At 40.4% G+C, this 23840-nt stretch overlaps 1 protein-coding gene across 4 annotated transcripts in view; it reads right to left on the reverse strand.

Annotated features, from left to right (window-relative positions):
• Window positions 1-23840, reverse strand: part of CHST11 (carbohydrate sulfotransferase 11) — a 157874-nt gene that overhangs the window by 75253 nt on the left and 58781 nt on the right. For all 4 annotated transcript variants that reach the window (XM_053978367.1, XM_053978366.1, XM_053978368.1 and 1 more), the window contains one exon: window positions 16545-16630. In XM_053978367.1, the coding sequence (XP_053834342.1) occupies window positions 16545-16630 (86 nt within the window). The remainder of the gene's footprint in view (window positions 1-16544; window positions 16631-23840) is intronic.

The following is a 23840-nucleotide window of genomic DNA, read 5'->3' on the forward strand; positions in this document are numbered from 1 at the left end:
GTTATTACTGTTCAGTTGCCATTAATGTAAATGGCCAGGGCTGATTAATGCCAAGCCATGTGATGAAATTATTTCCTTTCCCATCTGGATTTCTGTAGTCTTAAATAAACAAAAAAGACACCATTGAGATCACAGCTGAAATGTTCATCCCGATCCTCACCAACAACACACAATTTTGGAAGAAATCTCTGTTTTTAGGATAAAGTACATCACAGGCATTATCCTCTCTATCCTATCTAATGCGTAGTGGATAATACTACAGTTAAAAATATTAATGAAAAATGACTAATGGTAACTAAATGATTCACTTAACTTGGCTCCCTCCGTAATGTATTCTTCATATGACAGGCATTTATTAGCTCTCACTAATGACTCCACAGACACCCTGCTATGCACAGAGTGCCTGTCTACACATTAAAACTTAATGCACAGAGCAAGAATTATTGATGTTAGCTCTGTTCTAAAAGGGCATATCAGCAGGACTTTTTTTCCCCCTGCCATGGCTTTATGTTCCTTACCTACTGAATAATCATGGATTTTAAATTTTACTAGATGCTAGTGCTCAAAAAACCTCTTAATTTCACCAAAATCTTTTTTCCCCCAACTGCTAGCCTTTTGTGTGATTGGCTTTTTGTTTTTGTTTTTTTGGGTTGTTTTCTTTTTTTACAGACATACTAAAACAGGTACACATGTGATGTTTCAAGACTAAAAAAAACAGCTTGGGAATCCTAGTGCTTTCACTTTGTGTGCTATCTGTGTGCCTGGGGAAGCAGCGAGTCTTAATGGACCTTATGTTTTCCTTGAGAGTTCAGCACTTGCAAGAACAGTCAAAGGCTGATAATTCACAGAGCCAAACACTGCATGGAGTTGAATACTGCCTTGAACACGAACATACAGCTGTCTTCACTTAATTGAATGTATTTATAGGCTCTGACTGAGCAGGAGCTGAGTGCTTTGCTTCTGCACTAATCTGACCAAGCATCTCATGTGTCAACGTAACATCTCAGCTGCGTAGAACCCTGGGTGCTTCTGATTGCCCTAAATCCCAGGCCTCACTTTTAACATTGCTGGGTGCCCACCAAGACTGATGTTAATGAATGATTTAACTGCCTTCTAGAGTCCTTGAGTGAGATTTTCAAGTGCCTACATCCTAGGCACTTGGGAATCTCAGAAAACCCATGGCATCTCAGTCTTTTGGGAAAACCAACACCAAGTGACTAATTATCTAATTATTCTAAAACCAACAGATGTTCCCCTTCTTCCTGAGCTAAACAGACCTCAGGCATGATACACAGCTTTCTAGTGGTGCTTGGCCATCACTGAAGGAGATTCTCGGGTGCCCCTGGGACTGTTTAGCTCTCGTTGGTGCAGCACAGCAGCAGTTCCTGAGTGCCAGCACACACAGGGTCAGGATGGAGCCCTGGAGAGCCTGTGTTTGCTGCTGGGGAAGGTGGGTGTTCACCATTTCTCTTCATACTTTAGACAGCTGGACCACAGAGCAACACTTCCTGCAGCTGGACAGATCCTGCTTGGAAAGATGCGGCTGGAATTTGTCCAAAAGCAAACCTCAGTCAGACACGTCTGGATATAGCTGCTGCCTTGCAAGGACCTACAAAAGGCACCCAATTGTGGCTTTTTCAGACCAACCCTCCTCTGCCCTGAACCTAGTGCCAGTGAAAAGTGGGCAGAGTGGATGCAGAATGATGCTGTTTGCATTTGGCAGACGAAGGCACCTGAGCTGCAGTCCTTCCCTACACAAGGAACTTCATAAAGCCACCACAGCAACTGGAAAAAAAAAAAAAGCCTCCAAGTCGAGTAGTTGAAGTGGTCCCTCTGTTTCTTTTCCTCTGAGTGAAGACAGAAAAGGAAGCACTTTCTAAACTGCTTGAGTGCCTGTTCCCAATACTTAACAACCAGAAACCTGGATGAACCACACACTTTTCTAATTGCAGTAACCAGGCTGGAAACTGATTTCAGCCTAAGACACAGAAGTTTTTACCCTTAGCCTAAATATAATTCCCATTAACAATCTGTTCTATACTGTCTTAATATAAATGGCAGCTTAGATCAGATTTAGTAAGGGCCTATAATTTTTTCGCTATGTTTCAACAAAAGAGAGGTCAATAGGCCTATTGACCATATATTTACCATAATCTATTTTTAGGTTTTGTGAAACTACAAGAATAAGAAATAAATCAAGCTTGGCCTTCATGATCAGGAAATAATGGTTTTCTGTGCATTTTTCTTTTAAAAATAGCTGAATATGGAAGGAAAAGGAATGATTTGTTAAATGGATATGTTTGATAAGGGAATATTAATGCATTTTCCAATAATAAAAGTGAAGAATGCAGTTCCAGATAGACATTCCTTTTCATTTTTATTGCACAGACAGTGCTTGATTACAGTTTAGGGAAATGAACTGAAAGAACAGATGTACTATTTTTTTGATAGGTAGTCAGAAGGGTATTTTACGGAATCTGAGAAGAGTTGGAAGGCAGATGATTCAAAGGATAATTGAAGAATGATATTTGAACAGGTTACATTTGTGCCCTCGGGCATTAAACATAAGAGACTTTTTTAATTCTCAACATGGGAGTTCACATGGCTGAAAAGCAAATGAACACAAGGAATATTTTTTTTTTCAGAGACATGCAGTAACTGTTGGTTAGCAAGAAGGGAATTTTCCACAACACTGGGAAATAGCAACATTTTATCTGAAGTTATTTAGAATATGCCAGATGTTATTCAGCTTAATATTCATCAACGTTTGTAATGTTATAGTATCATATTTTCAGTCGTTTCAGAACAGAGATCAAAAACATTTCACGGTAACACAGGCAATAGCAAGAATGTGCAGAAACAGCCCCAGGTGCAGGACTCTGGCTCTCTGGCATTGGGACTGAGATACAGAGGTCCTCTGCAGCCTGTTGGGACACAGATCACAGCTGGCCCTTGCCTCTGGGGGCTGAGGCTGCTGCTGAAAGCTGTCAGGCAGGTGGCAATGCCCCCTCTCCACACCGGATCAGGTCTACACAGAGCACGAGCACAAAGCCTCTGTCCCCTACTCCTGCTGCAAGCTGGGACTCCCTTGTCAGGGCATAAGGGATACTCAAGGTAGGGACAGTACCTTATTCAAGATACAACTTTATTGTCAATTTTAATACCAGATTTCAGGGAAAAAAAAAAAAAAGTACCTTTCTAAGGGTTTCAGCTCTCACTAATATGTGCCCTGAACAGCAGGGCAGTCTCTTATTTAACACTCCTGCAGATCTGACACTCCCATATCCTGCTTAACAACAGAGCCCACATGAATCCTTTCCAATAAAAACCAGATATATCAATTAGCAAATTTCAGTGGAGCACACACCCTACATCCACACGTTAGTGCATCATGATTAATGTTGTGCATTTCATGCCAATTGAATTCCTAATGATTAGCCACTTAATTGTGAGCTGAAACAATTACTCTTCCCATTGAGAAATACTTGTTTCAGCTGAAAGCTCAGCAGCTGGAGAAGAGAAAAGCCATCTATAGCCAGTCATGCAAGTACATCTTGCGGAATCAAAACACAGGTTTACTAATGCATATTTTGTATGCATAATGAAGCACTGGGCCTACAAAACCATCCCTTTTCAAGACTGGTACAAAAGCTGTTGGCAGGACTGAGCCCATCCCTAATTCATAGACTTCAGCAGCAGTTGGGGCATGCACATACTCATGCTCATATATTTGTGCATGAGAAAGCAGTTTGCCCTTGGTCCATAAAGGTCTCCACACAAACACTGGTTCTCCCTGAAGTCATTTAGATGAACATTTCAGACTCAGTATATATGATGGAGGCTGCAGTGACAAAGAGATATGTCAGAAAAATCGAACAGGTACATCTTAGATAATCATAGAAAGGACCAAATATTTGGCTTGCCTTCAAGTAAGGGAGGAATTTAAGAGGTACATCACATGGCAGTTGCGTACTTTTGGTAGATGCACAATTTACCTCGTAACCAGTAATTACACTTGTCATTTTTTAGGATCAAAACACTATGCAGACAATAATTATACCACCAATGTGCCCCTGAGAAACAGAAAAACAGGCAGAACAAGTGTATCAGAGACACAATGATCTGATGACAAAAAGCACTAATGGCACAACCAGTATTAGGATACTGGTGTGCTGACGGTGCAAACCAGCTCAGGCACTGGCTGAACATCCTGCAGCACAGCAGGAACAAGAACAAGGCTGCTGCTGCAGCGACCTTGATGTGGTGCTGATTACTGTATCATCATTTAGATGGTGATTCAAGGAAAGCTCTCATATTGCCACACTGGGAGACACAGGCTGCAGTACGCAGGGCTGAGTATCGCTGAACAGACAGGAGTTCTCTGGGAACAGTTGCTCAATGTAGTATTTATAACACAATCAGAGCTGCTAACAGTGTGGAGCATTTCCCCATGTCTCTCAAACTAAGGGACTGTCCCTAAGGCAAACTAAGCCATTGGGGAGTCTTTCTGCTGACTTCAGTAGCCACTGAATGAGACTGCTCTTATGTGTGATACAAAGAGCTGCTCTGACATCTGGAAAAAGATCAAAATGCATCAGGCCATGCCATCGCCTACATGCTGACCCACCATACAGTACAGTATTTAGATTTCTTATTCCATGTGGACTTGTAGCTTTGCAGTGAAACACACTCTAGCACTTCACTGTGTAAGAGATCTGAGGCTGATGTGTATGACAGTGAGGATTCACAAGGGAGTGAGTTATTCCAGGAGACCACTGCAGTGTCCAGGAGATGTTACTTGGAGGAAAATCAAAAACTGCTTCTCAGAGATAATTTTGCAAAATAAAGCAACAGTGGCTGACAAGTGTAATAGATATATAACTCTCAATTTCTAAATCAATGCACTTTCAGTGTCTGCAACTGCAGACTGAGATCTTGCCTTTAGTTTTATCCTTGCTTGGCCTCTGCAATTACCTTCCATGCCCCATTTCTCCAAGACAGAACCCATGTGAAGAAACCACAGTCTCATATAAATTTGTTTTCTAAAGATATACACACTGGCCAAGCCCAGTTGCATTCAGACTACTTTCCTGTCCCCTGTTCTTATTCTTGAGGCCTGAATTGTTAACATGCTTTTAACAGAGCAAAAGAAATCACAACAGCAACCATCTGGTGGGGTCTGGTGAGTCACCCAAGCTAGTGACCACCCATAGTTCTGTGACAGGTCAACCAAAACCACACACCAATATCCACATACCCTGCACAAAGCCATCTGCACAAAGCAAGAATCATTTCAATGTACAGCTTCCAAAGCAGGAGCAGCTTTAGCAGGGAAGGAAGCTTATTTAGGTTATTTTTGGATGCAGATAACAGATTGAATACATGGATTTTTATTATGTTGGTACTTACACAAGAACAACTTGTTAGTGACATGACAGATCTTGAACCCACACAACTGCAGGAGAGCCTTTAATAACAGATGACAGTACTTTACCAGTGGTGGGATAAAGAGATTCAGTGTCTTAGCAGATGATACCTTCTGTCTTACTTCTTCAGCCACAGATTTAATTACACCGATAATGTCATGAGAAGCAAAAATCAATTATTCATTAAACCTGCTTAAGAAATCATTCTTTTATCCCACGTATTTTGTTTCAAGATCATTTACACTTGGGTAAAAAGGCAGTTTTCTTCCTTCCATGTCAATATTTTATATAGTAACTCACTTAACAGCCCAAGTGGAAACTGAAGTGGGTCTCTCAAAGAGGAGCAGCGCATGATACTCCATGCAAGGCGCGAAGGTGATGCTTGAAGATTCTACCAATCTTCCTGTGACAGATCCGTGGCTGTGTGATTCAGGGATCATAAGCAGGATCAGGGAGAGATCTGTTACATCCCTTTTGAAAACAAACCCCTTCAATGCATTTACACCTCAGTGTCCCATGATTTCTTTAGTGGTTGTTGGAGGTGAAACCAAAGGTCTTGCACTACTTGTTTTCTAGCTCCCTCCATTTTCATAAACACCTGGCCTGTCATTACTTTGGTGACCCACTTTCATGTTATTTTTACCAGGAAACAGATATTTTTTTTTTCTTTTACCTGGTTTGTTTTTGCACTAGTTACCTAAAATAAACAAATAAAAAAGTGTAATTTTCAGAGGGAGAAGTGTCTCCAAGTCATTATTTCACTGTGTGGCTCCACCACTTTCTGACAAAGCCTTTACCATAAATCTGCATAGTAATTAATGTAAAAAATATACTCATGTTTGTAAGATAAAAAATAGGAATGGGAGAGGGAGACTGAGCAGAGCTAAGTCTGAGAAGAACTGAAGCTAGAAGGAGACCTCAGGGCTGGAGGAAATGGCAGGAAGGAATTGAAAGAACAGAGAAGTAGGTCTTGGCAAGAATACAACCTTACCCCTCTGCACACAGCCGCAAATTCAGCAACAGTTTATGAACCCAAGTTTACATGAAATAAAGAAGATAAAAGCAGCTGCAGAGAAAGCAGCAGGATCATTCTTATCCCTCCAGTGAGACATCCTGCACAGAGTAACTGAGCCCCACGAGGCTGTATGCGAGCTGGACGTGGTCGCCGTGTGCACTGTGCTCCTCCATCACTCTGTCAGCGCAGAGCTGACATTTCCTATCAAATACACACAACCACACATCTGTATATGCACATTGCATTCCTTTTTAGCATTACTCCAAAACCCCTGAGTTCGTGCCAGAGTCCAAGCCCTACCTGAGCTAGAAACTGTGCAGGGACAGAGACAAAAGCATCTCTGTAGACTCCTGACCGTGCATCAGGCAGGGAGCTGAGCAGAGTGCCCATGTTCTTCAGATGAAGACTCACTCTCAAATGAGAGTGTCACAGAAGGGGTGAGAAAAGCCTACAGATCCAGGGCTTACTCCCATAGTGACAGTGTGCTCCTGCCTGGAAAATGCAGCGTGAAGGATTTGTTTCCAGGCTGTAAATGCCATGTAAAAAAGCATGGATATGCTTTTTTAGGTCCAAAGTTATGGAAATTAAAGAATGAAAAACCTCTCCTGTGCTCAGAATAGTGACTTTTGGCTATTACTTTATAGAGAGATGTCACTGGCACAACAATCTCCTACAGAAAGAAACCAGTGCCTAATATTGCATATCTCACCTTCCCCACAGGAACCTTCATTCAATTTACATTAGGTAAGATGTTACACTTTTGGAGAAGTACCAGTGATTTCAGCTTTTCTTTACTGGTTCAACTAAACATTTCTTTTCTCCTTCAGCCAAGCTTTTTATGAATATTTAATGCATCAAAATGAACTGAAAGCTACCACTGTGCATCTGCTCTCTAGATCTTTCATCCATCTATTGTCAGCCAGGCTCAGTTCACAGAATATGACACTAACTATATTGCTATGCAAATACAACTCCTCTAACCACTATTTCATAAGTAAAATACATGCAAGGCAAAAGCCAAGTCTGACTTGAACAGATGAAACTGTCCTCTCCTAGCTATAGAGATGTCTTTGTTACCTGGGCTCCTGATGTCAGTTCCCCACACCAGCTTGTACATTCATCTTCTGTCCTCTAATTGAATTAATATTCATTTCCTCTTACTAATCCCCAGATGCTTGTCTGAAATTATCTAAGACACAGCCCACATTTACAGGGAGAAAAGATTTATATTAAGGCATGAATTTGATAGCTACAGAGGTTGCTAATTTGCTGTGCAGCCAGGCGATCTGACTGTGGGGACGTTGTGATTTTTTACTGTTCCTCTAAAATTTGGATGTAAAGTTTTGCTTTTAGCCCCGTGCTGGACAACACTCAGAATACTGTTCAGATGTGATTTAAGGTTGAAAAGAAAGGAACACTCCTTCCTGGATTTTCCAGGCACCAGAAATAGACATCAATTTCAGTGCACTGTAAATTTTCCAACTCTCTTTGGTTTGGCTGTATTTATTATGTCACTACCAGGGGGGAAAAAAAAGGGAAATCTTTTTGGCATAAGACCTTCAGTATTTTCTAGTGCAATAGAATGTGTGGAATGATGAAAAGACAGATAAAAAAATACTCACAAATATAGCTCCTTTCTGATCCCCTGGATGAGATGTTTTAACTCGAAGTTTGGCCTCTTTAGACCTTAGGAGTTTTGCCATCAATTTTCAATAGATCAAGTTTCACTTTTCTCCCAAGGTTATAAATTGATAGAAACATCTACACTGATAGCATGCTGGAAAACCTGGAATAAAAAGCTATTCCTTCTTCCAAAGCAACTACACAAAAGAATCACTGTGAAGGAAATAAAATTTTGTTTTCATTCTGCCCCCCACATTTTGCCACTGCCTCATGAACATAGGGATGGTTCAAATACAAAAATCCCATCCACATTAGAATATACAACTGCAACAGGTAAATAAACAAAGAATGACCTCCTTGAGTCACCTCCTTGTTTTACTAGATCAACAGACGAGCATACAAGGTCTTAAATCAGCCATGGCTGTTATTCTATTATATCCTCAGATCATCCTGACAGAGGATTAATGCAGAGCCTGCCAGCCTGAAATCCTGCTCATTTCTTCTGTTTAGTTTCAGAACACATGACAGCATGAACAGGAGAGACTGAAGACACTCTCTGCACTGTGTCACCTGGATACATGACCTGCCCAGTGTGGGATGCACAACTGCACCACCTCAAGTCCATCACTGCCCAAACACACACCCACCTGTGAGATTAACTCTGAGCCAACCCAAGTGTTCCCACCTACTACAACTGGAAGAACACAGCCCAAACTCACAACTGCTTTTATCCATCCACAAACTGTATTTTCCAGCTGACCTTTCTGCTCAGCCCTGTCCATAACACCATGGAGAGCAGACTCACTGCAGGGGAAGCCACCTCTTGTAGTGCACTAAGTATGGATTGGACTGCAGCACCTGGCTTGACCCACCTTACATTTCCCCACAACTAAACTTCAACTAAATGAAAACTTCCTCAGAAAGTGTCCTTAAATAATCTGTGCTTGATTTGATGATTTACACACTTGTACAAAAACTCTACAGCCTGTCTCCCCACAGTACCATGAATTTCCTTAGTGTAGGAATCCCAAAAGCCACATCTTTCAAAGGGCTGTATGTTATGTTCATCTTGCTACGTCTGTGGCATTCACAGAGAAACATTCCTGAATCTCTCTGCATAAACAGACAAGAAGATTATTGTACTTCTACTGAAGAAAGCTTTGGTAAGTTGCAGGTCATTACATTATTGAGGTTAATTCATATTGTACAAAGTAAAAAAGTGGCATTACATACAATATCAATGGATATTACAGACCAGTTTATACAGCTTGAGGTTCTGCATTAGATACAGTTAAGTCTGCAAAAATGGGACTTGGGGAACCAAATCTCTTGAAACTAATTGCAAATTTACCAACTTCTTCTGTCCCACCTTAAAATTAAAGTAAATAAGAATTACAAGCACCAGTAGACACACTGTATGTCTGTATTCTCTGATTTTCATAGTTCCATCTGTTGGGATACATTACGGTCCCTCAGGGGAGAGGGAGGTTACAGCTGGGCTCTTAGGATTTAAAGAGATCATCTGGCCCTGTCACAAGTGGGCAACAACTCTGCTGCAGTTAAGAAACCTCTTCAACTAAAAAAAGAAAAATACCCAACAAAGGGAAGAGAAGGCAGATGTTTAACCAAACATAGCTGCCTTCCTTCACACAACTGACAAAGCTGCCCCAAAACTACTAGCACCAAAAACAAGCAAGAGAGGCTACAGTTTGCAAGGTCTAGGCTGTAAACACAGGGATACAGCAACTTAGCCAGTGATGCTGGAGCACTGGGATGGTTTTGGATGCTTGGAGCACAGACAGAAAGGAGACACTCTGCTCTGCAGGGACCAGGGGCAGAAATCTGTGCTCATTAGACATTCTTCCACTGCCCTTTGCTTCCTCCAAACTGCCATATCACCCTCCATTCTGAAGTACGATTACCCAGTTTTTCAGGTCCAAAACTTAAAAATGGGGATGAAAAATGAGGAATTTCATGCAGATAAAGAGGCAGGCAAGGTGTCCAATCTGAATATTACTGAGTTCAGAGCAAGCATTTGACTGAACCAACATGGTTCAGGTCTCCAGAGGTCTGATTTGGAGACAAACACAAAAAGCCACTGAATGGCACCAGGTTGGAGTACTGGAGTCCAGGTCTTCTCTCCACCCAGCTGTCCAAGTGCTTGTCTAACAGAGAGCCCACATATTGCATACAGATAGTTTTGAAAAGCTGTGCTATCCTCTTTCTTCTCCACCACATAAAACCCTTTTGGTTTTGGCCACATCTCTTGTATTATTAAACCTTCATCTCACACTTTTATGCCTCCAGAAATCTTTTATAGTAAAACTCACATGCTCTCAAAAGAATAAAATACAAATCAAGGACTGGAGAAATTAATTTTTTTTTTCTATCTGGGAAATCTGAGCTACTTTGAGTGACACTATTTTCTTTCATTTTGTGCAGGTAACAAGTCTTTTATTAAACACAGGTGCCCAAAAATTCATCCTAATGCACTGCAGGAACTTGAATGAGCATGTCCTGGGGATAATTCTAGCCTGGAGTGCTGGTAGTTACTGTACATACTTGTCTGATTAATTCCTCTTGACTTACAAAGGTATCCATCATGTCACAGTGAATGATCGATGAAGCACACCATACCTGAAACCTTCCCCTCCCCAAGTCATTTCCTCAGCATCTAAAACCAGCTCTTATCGTTTGTAATCAGTAATTAATAACAAAGCATTCTCACTAGTGCAATTTTTCTGCTAAGGTTAATGTAATATTTCATCCCAGGCCAGCTGCTGTTTTATGACTTCCAAGCACGACAGTAAGTAATGTCTCTGCATAAGAAGTCATCCACGGAGTAAATCAATTATCTCCTCTTTCATCAGCAGGCCTTTTGCTGCAGCAAATGAGGCTAATTACATATGAAGTTGTTGTTTACCAACAGGAGTAGGTACCTAAAGTTTGGCATTGCACATCAACTGTTCTTCTTTATGTCTCCATGCTGTACCTTTCCCATTAAGGAGTTTTTAATCTATGATCAAACAAATACTGTGATTATGAGCCATACTTACCATGCTGTTATCATCCGCACAGATTTGCCTACAAAGATCAGCATCAATCACACAACACATGTTTTCAGTACTGGTAGAAATTTTGGGCCACTTCTTGCCCTCAAAAAGGACACATATTATTTATGACTCGGTTGCAAAGCATCAATAACTTCTAACATACTGTTCTTTAGATAAACTGCACTATTTCTCATATTCGAAAGTTCACTTCCCAGGACAGCTATATGGCTGTCGCAAGGAAGAAATCTGAAACCCAGAACACATCTATGTGAAAACTGGAGAAAAAATAATGGATAGCACTGGTGCACAGCGCTGGTGTAATTTTCTTGTCTTACTGGAATTGGCAAGTAACTCTAGAGATCTACTTTTTTTTCCTCCCCTTTCTGACTGGTATAGTAATTGTCAGTCAGCTCAGGCTTTTCTTGCATGATATAGCTGACAAAAATGCAAGTCTGGCTCAGGACACTCATGACCCACAGGCTGTGCTCTGGAAGAGTATCATGAGGTTATCTTTCTTGTAGTCTGGTCACTTGCTGCTGAAGACAAACCACCAGGTGAACTGGACCTCTCATCCTACTCAATGACTTGCTCTTTGGCAGTTGTGCTCCTGGGAATGAGGAGCCAGAGCATACTGAAACAAACTGCATAGTGCTCAGAGCCTCAGGCTCGCTAAGGACAGAAATACCAGGTCCTAAGCACTGGAACCTTTGATACAAAGTGCTGCAGATGATGTGTACACAGAGCTCAGACCACAAAGCTCACCACAAACCTCTGTCCAGGAATGGGTACAGCCCCTAGAGTCATCCTAGGGAGTGGAAATCAGTTGAAGATGGCAAACTACAACCCAGGTGGGTGATGTGGGCTGAACCAGGCTGAGATTTGCTGGTGCTATCCAGGCAGTATAAAGACACAGATAATCACAGGGCAGCTCCCAAAAAGCATCTGTGGCCTGAGGAGACCGAGGATGTATAAACACTGTCTGCAAGGCAACAGATCTCTTAGTTCCCTTCTCCTGGTGGGAAGGAGAGAAGGGGAAAAAATAGAATAAAAGCAATGGGTCATTTTGGAATGACTGCACCAAACCAGCCCAATACAATTTCATAATGCAAAGGCAACAAACACCTGGTCTACAGCTCTGACTCACCAGTTTTAGCAAATCACTAGACCTGGCTCCAGCTACAACAAAAGCAGACACCTAGAAATACCTCTCCTTGACAAAAAGAAATTGGCAAACAGGTAAACATTTTGCAAAACAGTCAGGTAGATTCATAAGTTAGGCAATGTCAAACTAGAAACTGAAACACACTCATCCTTGGATTTGGATCCTGATGGATACAGAACTTTATCTCTTCTGTGTTCCTCTCAGAAGTCTAGACAATTAGACTAAGCAATGGTGCTACTTGCATTTAATGAGAATTAAATGTTCATCTTGACTACTAGAAGACAAAAATCTAACATTAAAGATGCAATTATTTTCCATTCCTCTAACATTTCTATTTTGATTTGAAACTTCTTGTAATTCAGCAGCACATTCTCTGTACCGAATAGATCAGCATTAACCATGGAAGTGTGAGCAATGTTACCCAATTCTGAACTTCTGGTGACTCCAGCTCATGGGCTGACCCACAATTATCTGTTATTCTTAGAGCAGTGGAGCTGTACACAGCCATGTAAATTACAAGACACAGTTGTATATGTTGTCTTCTAAGAATATGTCTTGCAAGTACTTAGTTTACCCACATTCTTAAATTCCTGGGGTTTCATATGCAATAAAAAACCCACTAAATCTACCCAAGATAAAATGTGAGCTTGTGTAACATTCCTGCAGGGCCCTTCATCTGTGTTCAGTTACAACTAGATTCTCTCCTTTGCCATTTGTTGTGTGATTGAATCCTCCTTCTCTTTCCATTTATAATTACATGGCTTTTTAATAAACTCATTAAATAAATAATCCATTTCAGCCCTCAGAATTTGCCACTGGTATCTCTGCAGCTTAGTACTAAACCTCCACCTAAAAATGAAAGGCAAAACAACAGACCATAGGGTCTGAGACATGCTGCACATTACCTGCTGTGTATGAGGAGACCACAGCCGGGAAATTCACTTACTCAGTGTAAATCCAGTTCAGTTATATTGACTTTTCTTTCCCTCATGGTATATTAGTGTCAAATAGGAAAAATCTTGCAGTGAAAGCCCTAGAGAAGAAATCTTTTGTCCACAGACAAATGCACTTCCCATTTTCTGCTTTATTACCACAGGCAAAAGAGCAAATGTGTTATTCTTACTTTTACAATAATCACAAGGCCAGACACCCAGCTAAGGCATAAATCCCACATGGGCTTTGTCATGGACACTTTCTCAAGTCCTAATTCAAGTGCTATCTCTACCCATTTGTCCTCCCTTTCTCCACTCAACATAGGAACAATTATGATTAACCCTCTGAAAATCTGACTGCAATCCTAACATTTAGCTCCTACAAACCACCAAATGACCCATTCAGTCACCTTCAGATCATTGCTACATTTGAATTTCCTGAAGCCAAATATTTCTGCCTTTTTTTTTTACTATTATTATTTTTTATTTTTTCCTTCTCTTCTTCTTCCCTTTCTCTTTCCTTTTCACAATCATTCGCAAGGCCAAAAAACGATTCGAGAGACAAATGATGGCATCTACAAACAACTCAAGTAACGCCATAGAAGGAAACAACAGGCCAGGATCAGAGAGGCTGTTCTATGTCAACATATTAAATAACCACAGTCAAACTCTCAGCTGGCGTAAATCAACCTGTCTCCGTCTGGTTTTATGAGGGCAGTGCAACTTGATATTAAACACAGATTCATGTTAAACTACAGCAACCGAAATCCCAGTGGGCACTGACCCTATCTGACACCTATTTCAATCAATGGCCAAACTCTCATCTCCCCAGGCAGGGAACAGCCAGGAGCACACAGAATGCAAGGCAGAATGGGCCCTTAATACATCTCAAATTTAAAGTTTCCCACCCTTTAAAAAAATCACAGCTACACCTAGCTTGTAGTAATCCAAAACCATAGCTTCAGGGCATCTTTCAGTGGCCTAAGCTTGGTGTTTAAATTACACATATTACTTTGAACTTCAAATATCTGCTCAGTCAGCTCTGCTGCTGCTCTGAGACAGCTAAGTGGAGTGCCAGAGAGTTTCTGTGATGGCACACACAGCCAGTGGTACCCAGGAAAGAAACATGGACTCACAACATCAGGAGTCCAACAGGTTCTGATAGTCAGAGTTAAAGATCTAAATGTTCTCATCACCTAGATTAGTAAGAGAGAGATTTTGGCCAAAAATGTCTTTGTACAATCAAAAATTGGTTTGGGCTGGAAGAAACCTCAAAGATCATCTTGTTCCAACTGCCAGGATCTCCATCCCCCCACCCTTGCAAGTACAAGTGAACTCTTGAGGAACAAGCACCCTCCTGCCAAAATATACAACATCTCTAATCTGCCACCTTAAGAAAGGTGAGACCTCTCTGGCCACAAATGGGAAAAAAAAAAAAAAAAAAAAAAAAAAAAAAAAAAAAAAACCCCATATATATTCTAGGTGTCATCTCCAACCTGTTGTTTCCTCTGGCAGCCTCTACTCACTGCCTTTTCATGTTACTGTTCTCCCAGATTGCATATGCTCATTTGTCTGTTCCTCTAGTACTGAGGGCGGCATGCAAAACCCCTTCCAAAAAAATCAAGCACCAACTAAAAACAAAGAAACAAACAAAAATTAAAAGCTTCATAAAAATGGGTATCAGCAAGCTGATGGAAACACTTCTGCATAAAAAACATCAATAACTTCAATAACAATAAAAATCTTTAGTTCAATATCAGCTGCCAGAACTGCTGCACTCCCTCAAACATTGACACTGGCTGGCTCACAGGTGAGCCCAGAAAGGGATGCTAATGGTTCACTTGGTCAGGGTACACAGAAAGGAAGGAGCTGCCAGCTATGTCTCCTCCTTCAAGAAGCTCAGGAAATCTTTTCAGTTGTCCAAGTTTGCAAGGGCTCTGGGATTATAGCCCTTCAGTGGATGGGGATGTTTCTTTCCTACAGCTTGGCCTTTAATAATGTTAAAGGGCAAAAGGTCTTGACTGACACACAGCAGACCCCAGAGAGACTAATTACCTCAGCTAGTCTCTTTTCCCTTACCTTCTCCTCTTGAACATCTGCAAAGAGTCTTTAAATTTGACCTGCAAATGCTAATAGTTTTCCTTTGCAGCACTGGATTGTTCCTCTTCAGGGCTTCTGCATGCGCTTCCCATTTATGCAATGCTGACTCCCATAATGGTCAATAAAGGGCAGTATAACAGAATGACAAACTTATGTTCCCAGCCATGCCCAGAATTTGAATTGAATTAGAAAGTCAGCCTGTGCTCATAAAAACAACATTAACAAACAAATGGAGCTTTACTGTGCTTCACAACCGATATCACGTATCTTTGGGCTGCTGTCAATTCTTTATGTAAATACTTTAAATCCCTCAGACTTCATTTTGCACAGTATATAGTGAGTCTCTTCATAATCAAATAGTATTTAAAACATTTATTGCCTTGTTAAATCTAACAAGTTAGATTTACTGGGATAGTCACTTTCCCTAATAGCCAATTTAGTAAAACTCAATATATTCATTGATGGATAAATATATAATAGGCGGTTGTTAAACTTTAATAAATATGTTTAATAGTCAGCTGGCATTTTCTCTCAATGGCAGCACTTCCTCTCAGCTGCCAACAGGAAATGCTTCTCCTGAATGTGCCAATTCAGCCCACATGTAGGGAATAAATTGATCTAAAGGAGCAAACAGGAGCATGAATTTCAGGTAGTTTTCTTATGCTGCTTGTCACAAGAAGAGCAATAACTGAGGTTATTGCTCTGAGGTCCTAAGCTCCCATCAAGACAGTCAGGTGTTGAATAGCACACAATGTAAAGAAGAACATGAGCTACAGTGTTTGTCTAGACTCCATACAAGCCATGGACCAGGACAAGAAAGGCAGCTGGCTACCTGAAAGTCATATAAATGATATTAATGTATTATTATTGCAATTTACAGTCTTACTGCACTCCTTGTCTCATGTCGATCATGTCACATTCTCTCACCCCACCCTGCCAGTCTGTGTCAAGACAATGCCTTGGTTTCTAGCTAGGTATCCTTTTAAGGCTTTTGGGTACCTAAGAAAAGGTTTTGGAGGAGTCCACATCATTAAGATGACTAAAAGCCTTTAAAAATCAGGCTTTTAACTCAAACTGTAGAATTTTATAGCTAAACCCTGCAGGTTCCAGGATCAGTTCTCCTGAATGAAGGCAGCTGTTGCATGTAAATAAGAAAAACAGACCAAAATATTATCAAAAGAGACTATTTGTATGCTGGAGTGGGAAGCTTAATTATAACTACAAGACACTCACCTGGGTGGGATTATACAGTTCCTGGAGTGGGCTTCTGGATCCTTTCCGACAGCAAATGTCCATCCCGAACGGATTTCTACGCATTACTGCAAGGGAAAATTGAAATTAGTACACGTTAGCAACACTGGCTGGCAAAAAGCAATTGCAATACCTACAGAAAGAAAAGATTTTCTGACAGATCATAGGATTCTAGACAGTGTTGTCACTTAACTCCTGATTTTCCTTTCCCTAGCAATTGTCCAAGAGCTTAATCCTTTATTGTGGAAGTTACTGAAAATGAAAGCTCCATTGAAAAAGTTGTTATGCAACAACTCTCAGTTCGGGTGCACAAAAATTCAAGCAAGGGCACCAAAGCAACCCAATTTTCAGCAGTGGCAGACACCTGCTTCTCTGATCACCAGGAAGGGGTTGAATGGATTCCTATAATCAGCCTCTGAGAGGAAATGTCTGAGCCTCTCTCAGCCTAAACACAGGTGTACAGAGGAACCTCATATTAAATTGCATGATTTTAAAGCTTTTGGCCTAACTCTTCTGTTTCTCCTAGAACAGATACTCATCAGTACACAACACACTCAATACAATATCATAATATAATACAATCAAACACTGCTGCCCTTCTTGCCACAATTTTGTTTTACATATTATAACTGGGAATTTGACTGATCCACAGAACATCATGCATTGTGTTAGACCATTAAAGACCAGCTGGCTTTCAAACCAAAGGCTTTGTCAAAGGTCTGATCAAGGAGCATTTAGGATGACAAATTTTTCAGGAGAAGTGTTGGCCTAAGCCCCAGCAGAGATGCAGACCATCACCTTCAAGTTAGACCTCTGTGGCCATAAAACCCAATAAGAAGACATTCAGCTCCACCTTCTGTAGTCAGGAGAAAAACAAAAGCTTGCTGTGCTTATCTCAAATGGCTCACATCATCCTCTACTAACACTCTCCTGCCCCCATCTCGCCCTGGGAACTCCAGAAAGAGCATCAGGCACATCCAGCATTGCAGCAAGGGAAGATCTGTCTCATCAACGTTTGATTAAGACGTAACCAAAAAAAAAAAAGGGAAAAAAGAGATGTTCCTGCTGGAACATCATGGTAAGCCGAGTCAGGCATGCTTTTATCACCTCTTGCCACATTTTGCAACCAGAAACTATTGAAGTGTCCTAGAACAATGAGCTGCACCACTTGCAGACGCGCTATTGTGGGCTTCAAGCCAAGTCAGAGAATACAGTCCAGTAACATTTTAATATTGAAGCCTAATATCATAATTGATACATCAAGTAATATAAACCACAGAAAACTGTACACAGTCCAATCTGGAAACATAATTGATTCCTTCACTCACTTCATATCTATTTTTCAATATGAGGCAATTATCTAATAACATGCTGGGTTGCTTTTTCTCCTAAGCAGACAGATTCCACAGGTCTTGTGGCAGGAGGCAGACATATTCAGTAAACAAACTGGCTTCAATTTCCTTCACAATTAGGACAGTAATGTTAGTAGAGGCAATAATTTTATTTGACACATTTAAACACCTGATAAAATTCTGAGCATTTTTAGTCATGCAGACAAATTTTGCAATTCCTCCATTTCTGTGCTAATGTACCTTTTTAAAAGATAACTTACAATGTGTTTTAAGAGTTAAAACTTTTAAAAAATGTCACAGTAATGTCAACTTCCAAAGACTGGAAGTGGTTCTAGGAAGAAAATGTTCAAGTGAGGATGTGAGACATACAGCAGCCATTCTAATTACAGAGCTCCTGTCCACCTCATCCCCATCCATGCTCTTGTATCACAACTGTGTCCAGAGAAGCTTTCAAAATAATTTTGTAGCCCCTTCCTCAATAAAGAAACCTTTCCAAAATGAAGCCTTCTACTCAAGGGCAAAGCACATTAAAACACCACAGCAGGGGGAAAGGGAGAGGGGAACATTTTAGTATATCCAGCTCATTAGACTGTGATTAACTGAGGTCCTGCAACACTGATGCTTTGTTCTAAAATTAAGAAGAATAACAATTCTAGTGTGGTGTTCCCTAACTTGTTATTTCACTTTTCATTTCCATTAAATACAGTAAAAAGTACAGTGCATAAGTATATCCATCCCTTCCTACTTCACTTAGCCAGCAGGTATCAACACTTTATATGCAGCAGTAACAGTAATAAAGATTAAATTATTTACACAACACAAAAGATTTGTTTCCAGATGTAAACAGACAGTAGAGAAAGCTATTTCCCCAGCAAAAGCTAAATGGTAATGTAGAGCCTTAATCATAGAGGCGATTCAGCCTATTTTATCACTTCCAGCATTACTTAATTGGTTTTGTTTTTTCAATAAAGCCTTTAGAATAAGACTGTGGGGTTAGCATAGCAACACTGCACTTGGTCTCCTATTTATTGATGCCAGAACAGCATGCCCTGGTACAACTGTACACAGCACATCTGTGCACAACTGGAAAGTACTTGTGCCTGGGATTTTACTGCAGCATCAAAATAAAGGTGAATACGCCCATTTCCTCAGCAGAAATCCCACCTGCACTGTTTGTACAACTGTCCTCAAGTGAATAACTATCAGGAATGTTTTTATATAGTTCAAAACACTTTCTGGCATGTCTGTGGGCACACTTACGTCACACTTACCTCTTACCAACATGTTTTCTACCATCTCAGCTTCTCTGAGGCAGTGCTTCATTATGCCAATAACAAAACCTTTTGGGCCTGACCCTCACCTACAGCAATCTGCAGTAAGAAGAACTGTAGTATGGAGGGTAACTGCAGCTCAACTAATTTTAACAACACTTTTGCTAAGGATCTGTCACACCATTGTGGAAGCGAAAATTAAAAAAATCAAGCCCTTTATCCTCACCAAATCTCATTAGCATAGTAAATATCTAAATCTACATTTTATGGCTTGGGCTGATCTCCATACATAATTATGGTTAATTATAATCTAATGATAAGAACTGCATATGCATGGATCCAAGAACTGCTCAAAAGATCACATTCACGCACACCAACAGTGTGAAGCAGCTGACAAAGAAATTTAGAATTGTCTAGGTTGTAAAAGACCTTTAAGATCAGCAGCATTCAGTGTCTAATGATTCAAGAGTAGTGTTAATACTGCAAGTGCAGCAAGAACATGAATTCCCTGAATTTAGCCAGGAGTGTGAGCAACTGGATGAATTGTGAGTTTGTTACTAAAATACAAGAGCTGTAAAAACAAGACCTTTGTTCCATTCCCAGGAATGATTTGTCAAAAATGCAGCCTTGGCCCATCTTGCTAAAATATGTGTGGAACCACTAGTTATGAATCTAATAAGGAAGTTTGTAGAGGATGCTATCTAGGCACCAAATTTCAATTTCTCAAAAGAGGAAGATAAACAACCCTGCTTATCAACACAACAATCAGCTGTGTATGCATACATAGAGAGGAGTGTGTAGGCTTTAAATCATCTCAGAACAGAAGCATCTGTGCACAGCTTCAACTTCCAGAAAACTCCATTTAGACCCACCAGTACCAAGAGCAGGAATCTGACCTTTGAATTACAGCACACTTAGGACAAGAACACTGAAGATCATTCACATGGAAACACGTGACCCAGGCTTAATCTGTCACCTCTCCTTGGCAAGAAGGCATTTCTAACACACTTGGTAACCTCCAAAGACCCTATCCCAGAACTGGAGACCTCTAGAGAAAATACTGAATGTAAGAAGCCGTATAAATACAATTTCTGCCTCTCCCTATCAGGAGCTACAAAAAACTGAGACAGGGGACATGGTAGCACTTCTTTTGGGAGATTATTGGCCTAAAATGAATGTGAACCCTGCAACTACCTAGACAAAGTGAAAGGGGGTCGGGCAGAAATCATGGGAACCAAGATTTTTGGAGACTGAAAGCTGTAACGATGACCTTCTCACAGTGTCAGAAGGACAAATCAAACAATTCTCACAAGTCTGTGTGGGAGTAAGTCCCAGAGGAGACTTTGCTGGAAGAGACACACAAAATAACTGCCACTCCTTCCTCAGCACCAAGAGAGACAAGTGGCATTTCAAGGATGGGTGCCTGTATTCAGCAGCCATCTCTATCACTACCATTCTACTATCTCTATCACTACCATTCTACTATCTCATAGATGTCTGAGGCTCCAGTTTCCATGACTTCTGACTATTAAAAGGTACCTGGCTGCTATCTAGCAACTGCTTCCCTACTTGGCAACATTTAATTTACATTGCTTGGAGTACTCTAATTACTGGCATGATAACAAAAGCCAAATGTAAAAAATTTACCTCTGTTCACTGCCTCTTAAATTAAGCCTCATATTACAAATATTTGAGAAAGGTTCTAAGGACATATTAATATTTAACTTTTCATTACACTGATCTAAAGCACAAAGAACAAAATTCCCTAATACAGCATTGCTTAAAGCTGACATACATAATTCATTCCTCCTATTGGGATACAAGTTTTCCCAATGAGGAGGAAACAGCATGCACTGGCAGCAGTATGGTGAGACTCCAGATGAGGATCAGATTCTGTTCTTTTTTGAAAGAAACAAGCCCACTATATTCCTCTTTTTGGTCTGATTGCTCTTCATTTTTGGTCTGATTTCTGCATGAGAGGCTGAAAATGGTTGCTTCTTTTGGCTGAAGTACACTGCTCTCCAGCTAATCCATCACTCTCCTCCTGCCCAACCACTCCTAATTTCAGGCCAGAGTTAATGCATTCCATGGAACATCTTCTGGACAGCAAAGAGCAGGTACATAACATAGTAGCTTTCCCTCGATCTGTAACCCACTGGGTTAGGGCCAACCATTCACCTAAACATTCCCTACCCAACCTAGACAGAAAAATCACAGCCACTTGGTAGTGGCAAGTTAGCAGCACCAAAATGGTTACTTACACCTTTGCCATCTCCAGCCATGTTCACACAAGCTACTGCCTTTAAACTTCCTGAATTTTTAAATCAAAGCAAAAATATATAATTATACCTATACTGAAAGTTCAGAGATTCTCTTCAGCTAAAGACCTGGACGTGGTTTTTCTTGCATAGATTTCTACTATGACCCCAAAGCAGCACAGAAAATCACTTCTATTTGGTATAGAGGATGAAGCACTGGAATACATATTTCAATATTACACCAAACACCTTAACCACAGTGAGACATCTATAGCCCAATTGTAAACATTCTTCTGTAAATGGTATTATGAAACAATGTTCTGTCTGCACTGGCAAGAATTATGCTCAAGGCAAGCTGGTCATATCCAAATACAAATCAAGCAAGGTTCAATCCAACAACATTTTGCACATCCAATGTTCTTGAAGCATGGTAACACTCAGGGCAGAGTTGAAGTAAGTGACCCAAGGAAGTAGCCTTTTCTCAGAGTTCCTCAGAGGTTTGGGACTGATTTTGGTTTTTTATTGTTCAGTTTGGAACATCTTGTCCTCGTACCTTTCCGACAGATAGCCAAAATCATGCTGAACAAGCTTGTGATTAGTAAACAGCTCGTTCTGCTTCAGGAAAACGAGTCTTCCATAATAATTTACAACAATTTGCTGTGCAAGATTTCAGCCAAGTTTAAACCACAGGCAAAATAGGAAACTCAGCAACAAGAAGAGTAATTAATTTCAAATGTCATTAAAATTCCTATGCTCCCTTCTACTGAGTGATCAGGCTAAGGATACTAAATGGTATGAAAGGGTTAATTTTTAATCAGCAACCAGGAACAAGAGGAGTGAATGCAAAAGCTTGAGTAAGGAGACTTTGAGATAGCTCTCCAAGCAATGATTTATGAACACTAATCCTTCAGCAGGGGTTCACAAAGATCAATGGATTGATATCAACATCTTGTGACATCTGGGGCCTTTGCTGCATTCAGCTCAGGATTTTAGTCTAAATTATTGGTCCTTCACCTGGAGACCACAGGTAAAAGGATTTATGACTAAATTCTTGTCTGGTCTCTTTTGATTTCTTAAGGCAACATTGCAGCTTTCTTCCCTGGAGCTTGAGAGATCTATCTTTAGAAAGTAAAAATCAGATTAGGCATTGTATATAAGAATGCCAAAGTCTTAAACCCAGAGAATGTGACAATTCTTCTGTTTATCAATGGAGAACAGATTTTACCTTACAACAGACAGTAACTACAAAAACAAGGGTTTACTTAGCTTGGGAAACAAACAACAATGGATACAACAAAAGCAAGGGATAAAAAAATAAAGAAGAGATCACACCTTAGTGAAATGATTATAGCCGAGAAGAGCAGGAAAGCTGCCAGATATGGGGCCAGGGACCAGCAAAGTAACAATCCTCACTTTTCCAGTTCAGAAAAGTAGAGGCAAAGACCTCAAGAACTTCCACAAAACCTATCAGTTGCTACATTCTGAATTCATATTAGGAAGTGAGATTTCTATAAGCTACTCACTCAAGCTCCCACAATTAACAGAGAGCCATACCTGCAGAGATGGGCCACCCCAAGGGGTTCTGGAGATGGCTCCTCTCCTTTCCACTGACCAGCAATCCTAAATGGTTGAGGTTATGTGAAATAAATCCTGGCACAGTAAGGAAATTAATCTCAACGTCTGTTTCTTGGCTCTAATAACTAATTACAAAAGTTGTAAAGGCCCTCCAAAGAATAGAGAGATATTTAATTCCTTTTTGCTTCAGACAGTTTTCCAGAAACAAATTTGTATTTTATCCTGTTTGTTCTCAGATTAGCATGGTGATGAATTTAATTGGGCACAGTGGGGAAGTTAATATCCTTGGGTGAAATTATGCAGAGACTTAGATCTTTGGTCACCCTACGGACATTGCATGTGGCATAAATTAGCTCAACATCTTCCCTGTTAATGAACAATGAGAAACTTTTTTCCAGTAATTAAAAAAAATGTTAATCTATACAGCATTTGTTTAGAAGTCTCAAGAACTTAACCACAAACTTAAATCGAGAGACTTTTCCACAGGCTTTACTACTCCCATGAGAGAGCTCTCTTTTGTTTATCTCAAACACACAGGCTTCTTAAACACTGCAAGTTTTGGTGGGTGCAAACTACAAATCATATTTAGACTTTGTCAGAAATCTTCTGATACAGCCTTGTTTTCTCTGGCATGAAATGCAGATCTGGGGGCATCACAATATTTCACAGGTCCATTCTGGATGGATCACCGACCATCTCAGCTGTCTGCTCACCTCTGAGAATGCTGTAATTTATGTCATCAATTAACAAAGCCAGATATCACAAAATATTGATCAAAATAGTATATTTCTTTTCTCGCTGAAGTACTTCTAAGTGTTCATA

This window comes from Vidua macroura, chromosome 5 (assembly GCF_024509145.1).
Source record: "Vidua macroura isolate BioBank_ID:100142 chromosome 5, ASM2450914v1, whole genome shotgun sequence".
Lineage (NCBI taxonomy): Eukaryota > Metazoa > Chordata > Aves > Passeriformes > Viduidae > Vidua > Vidua macroura.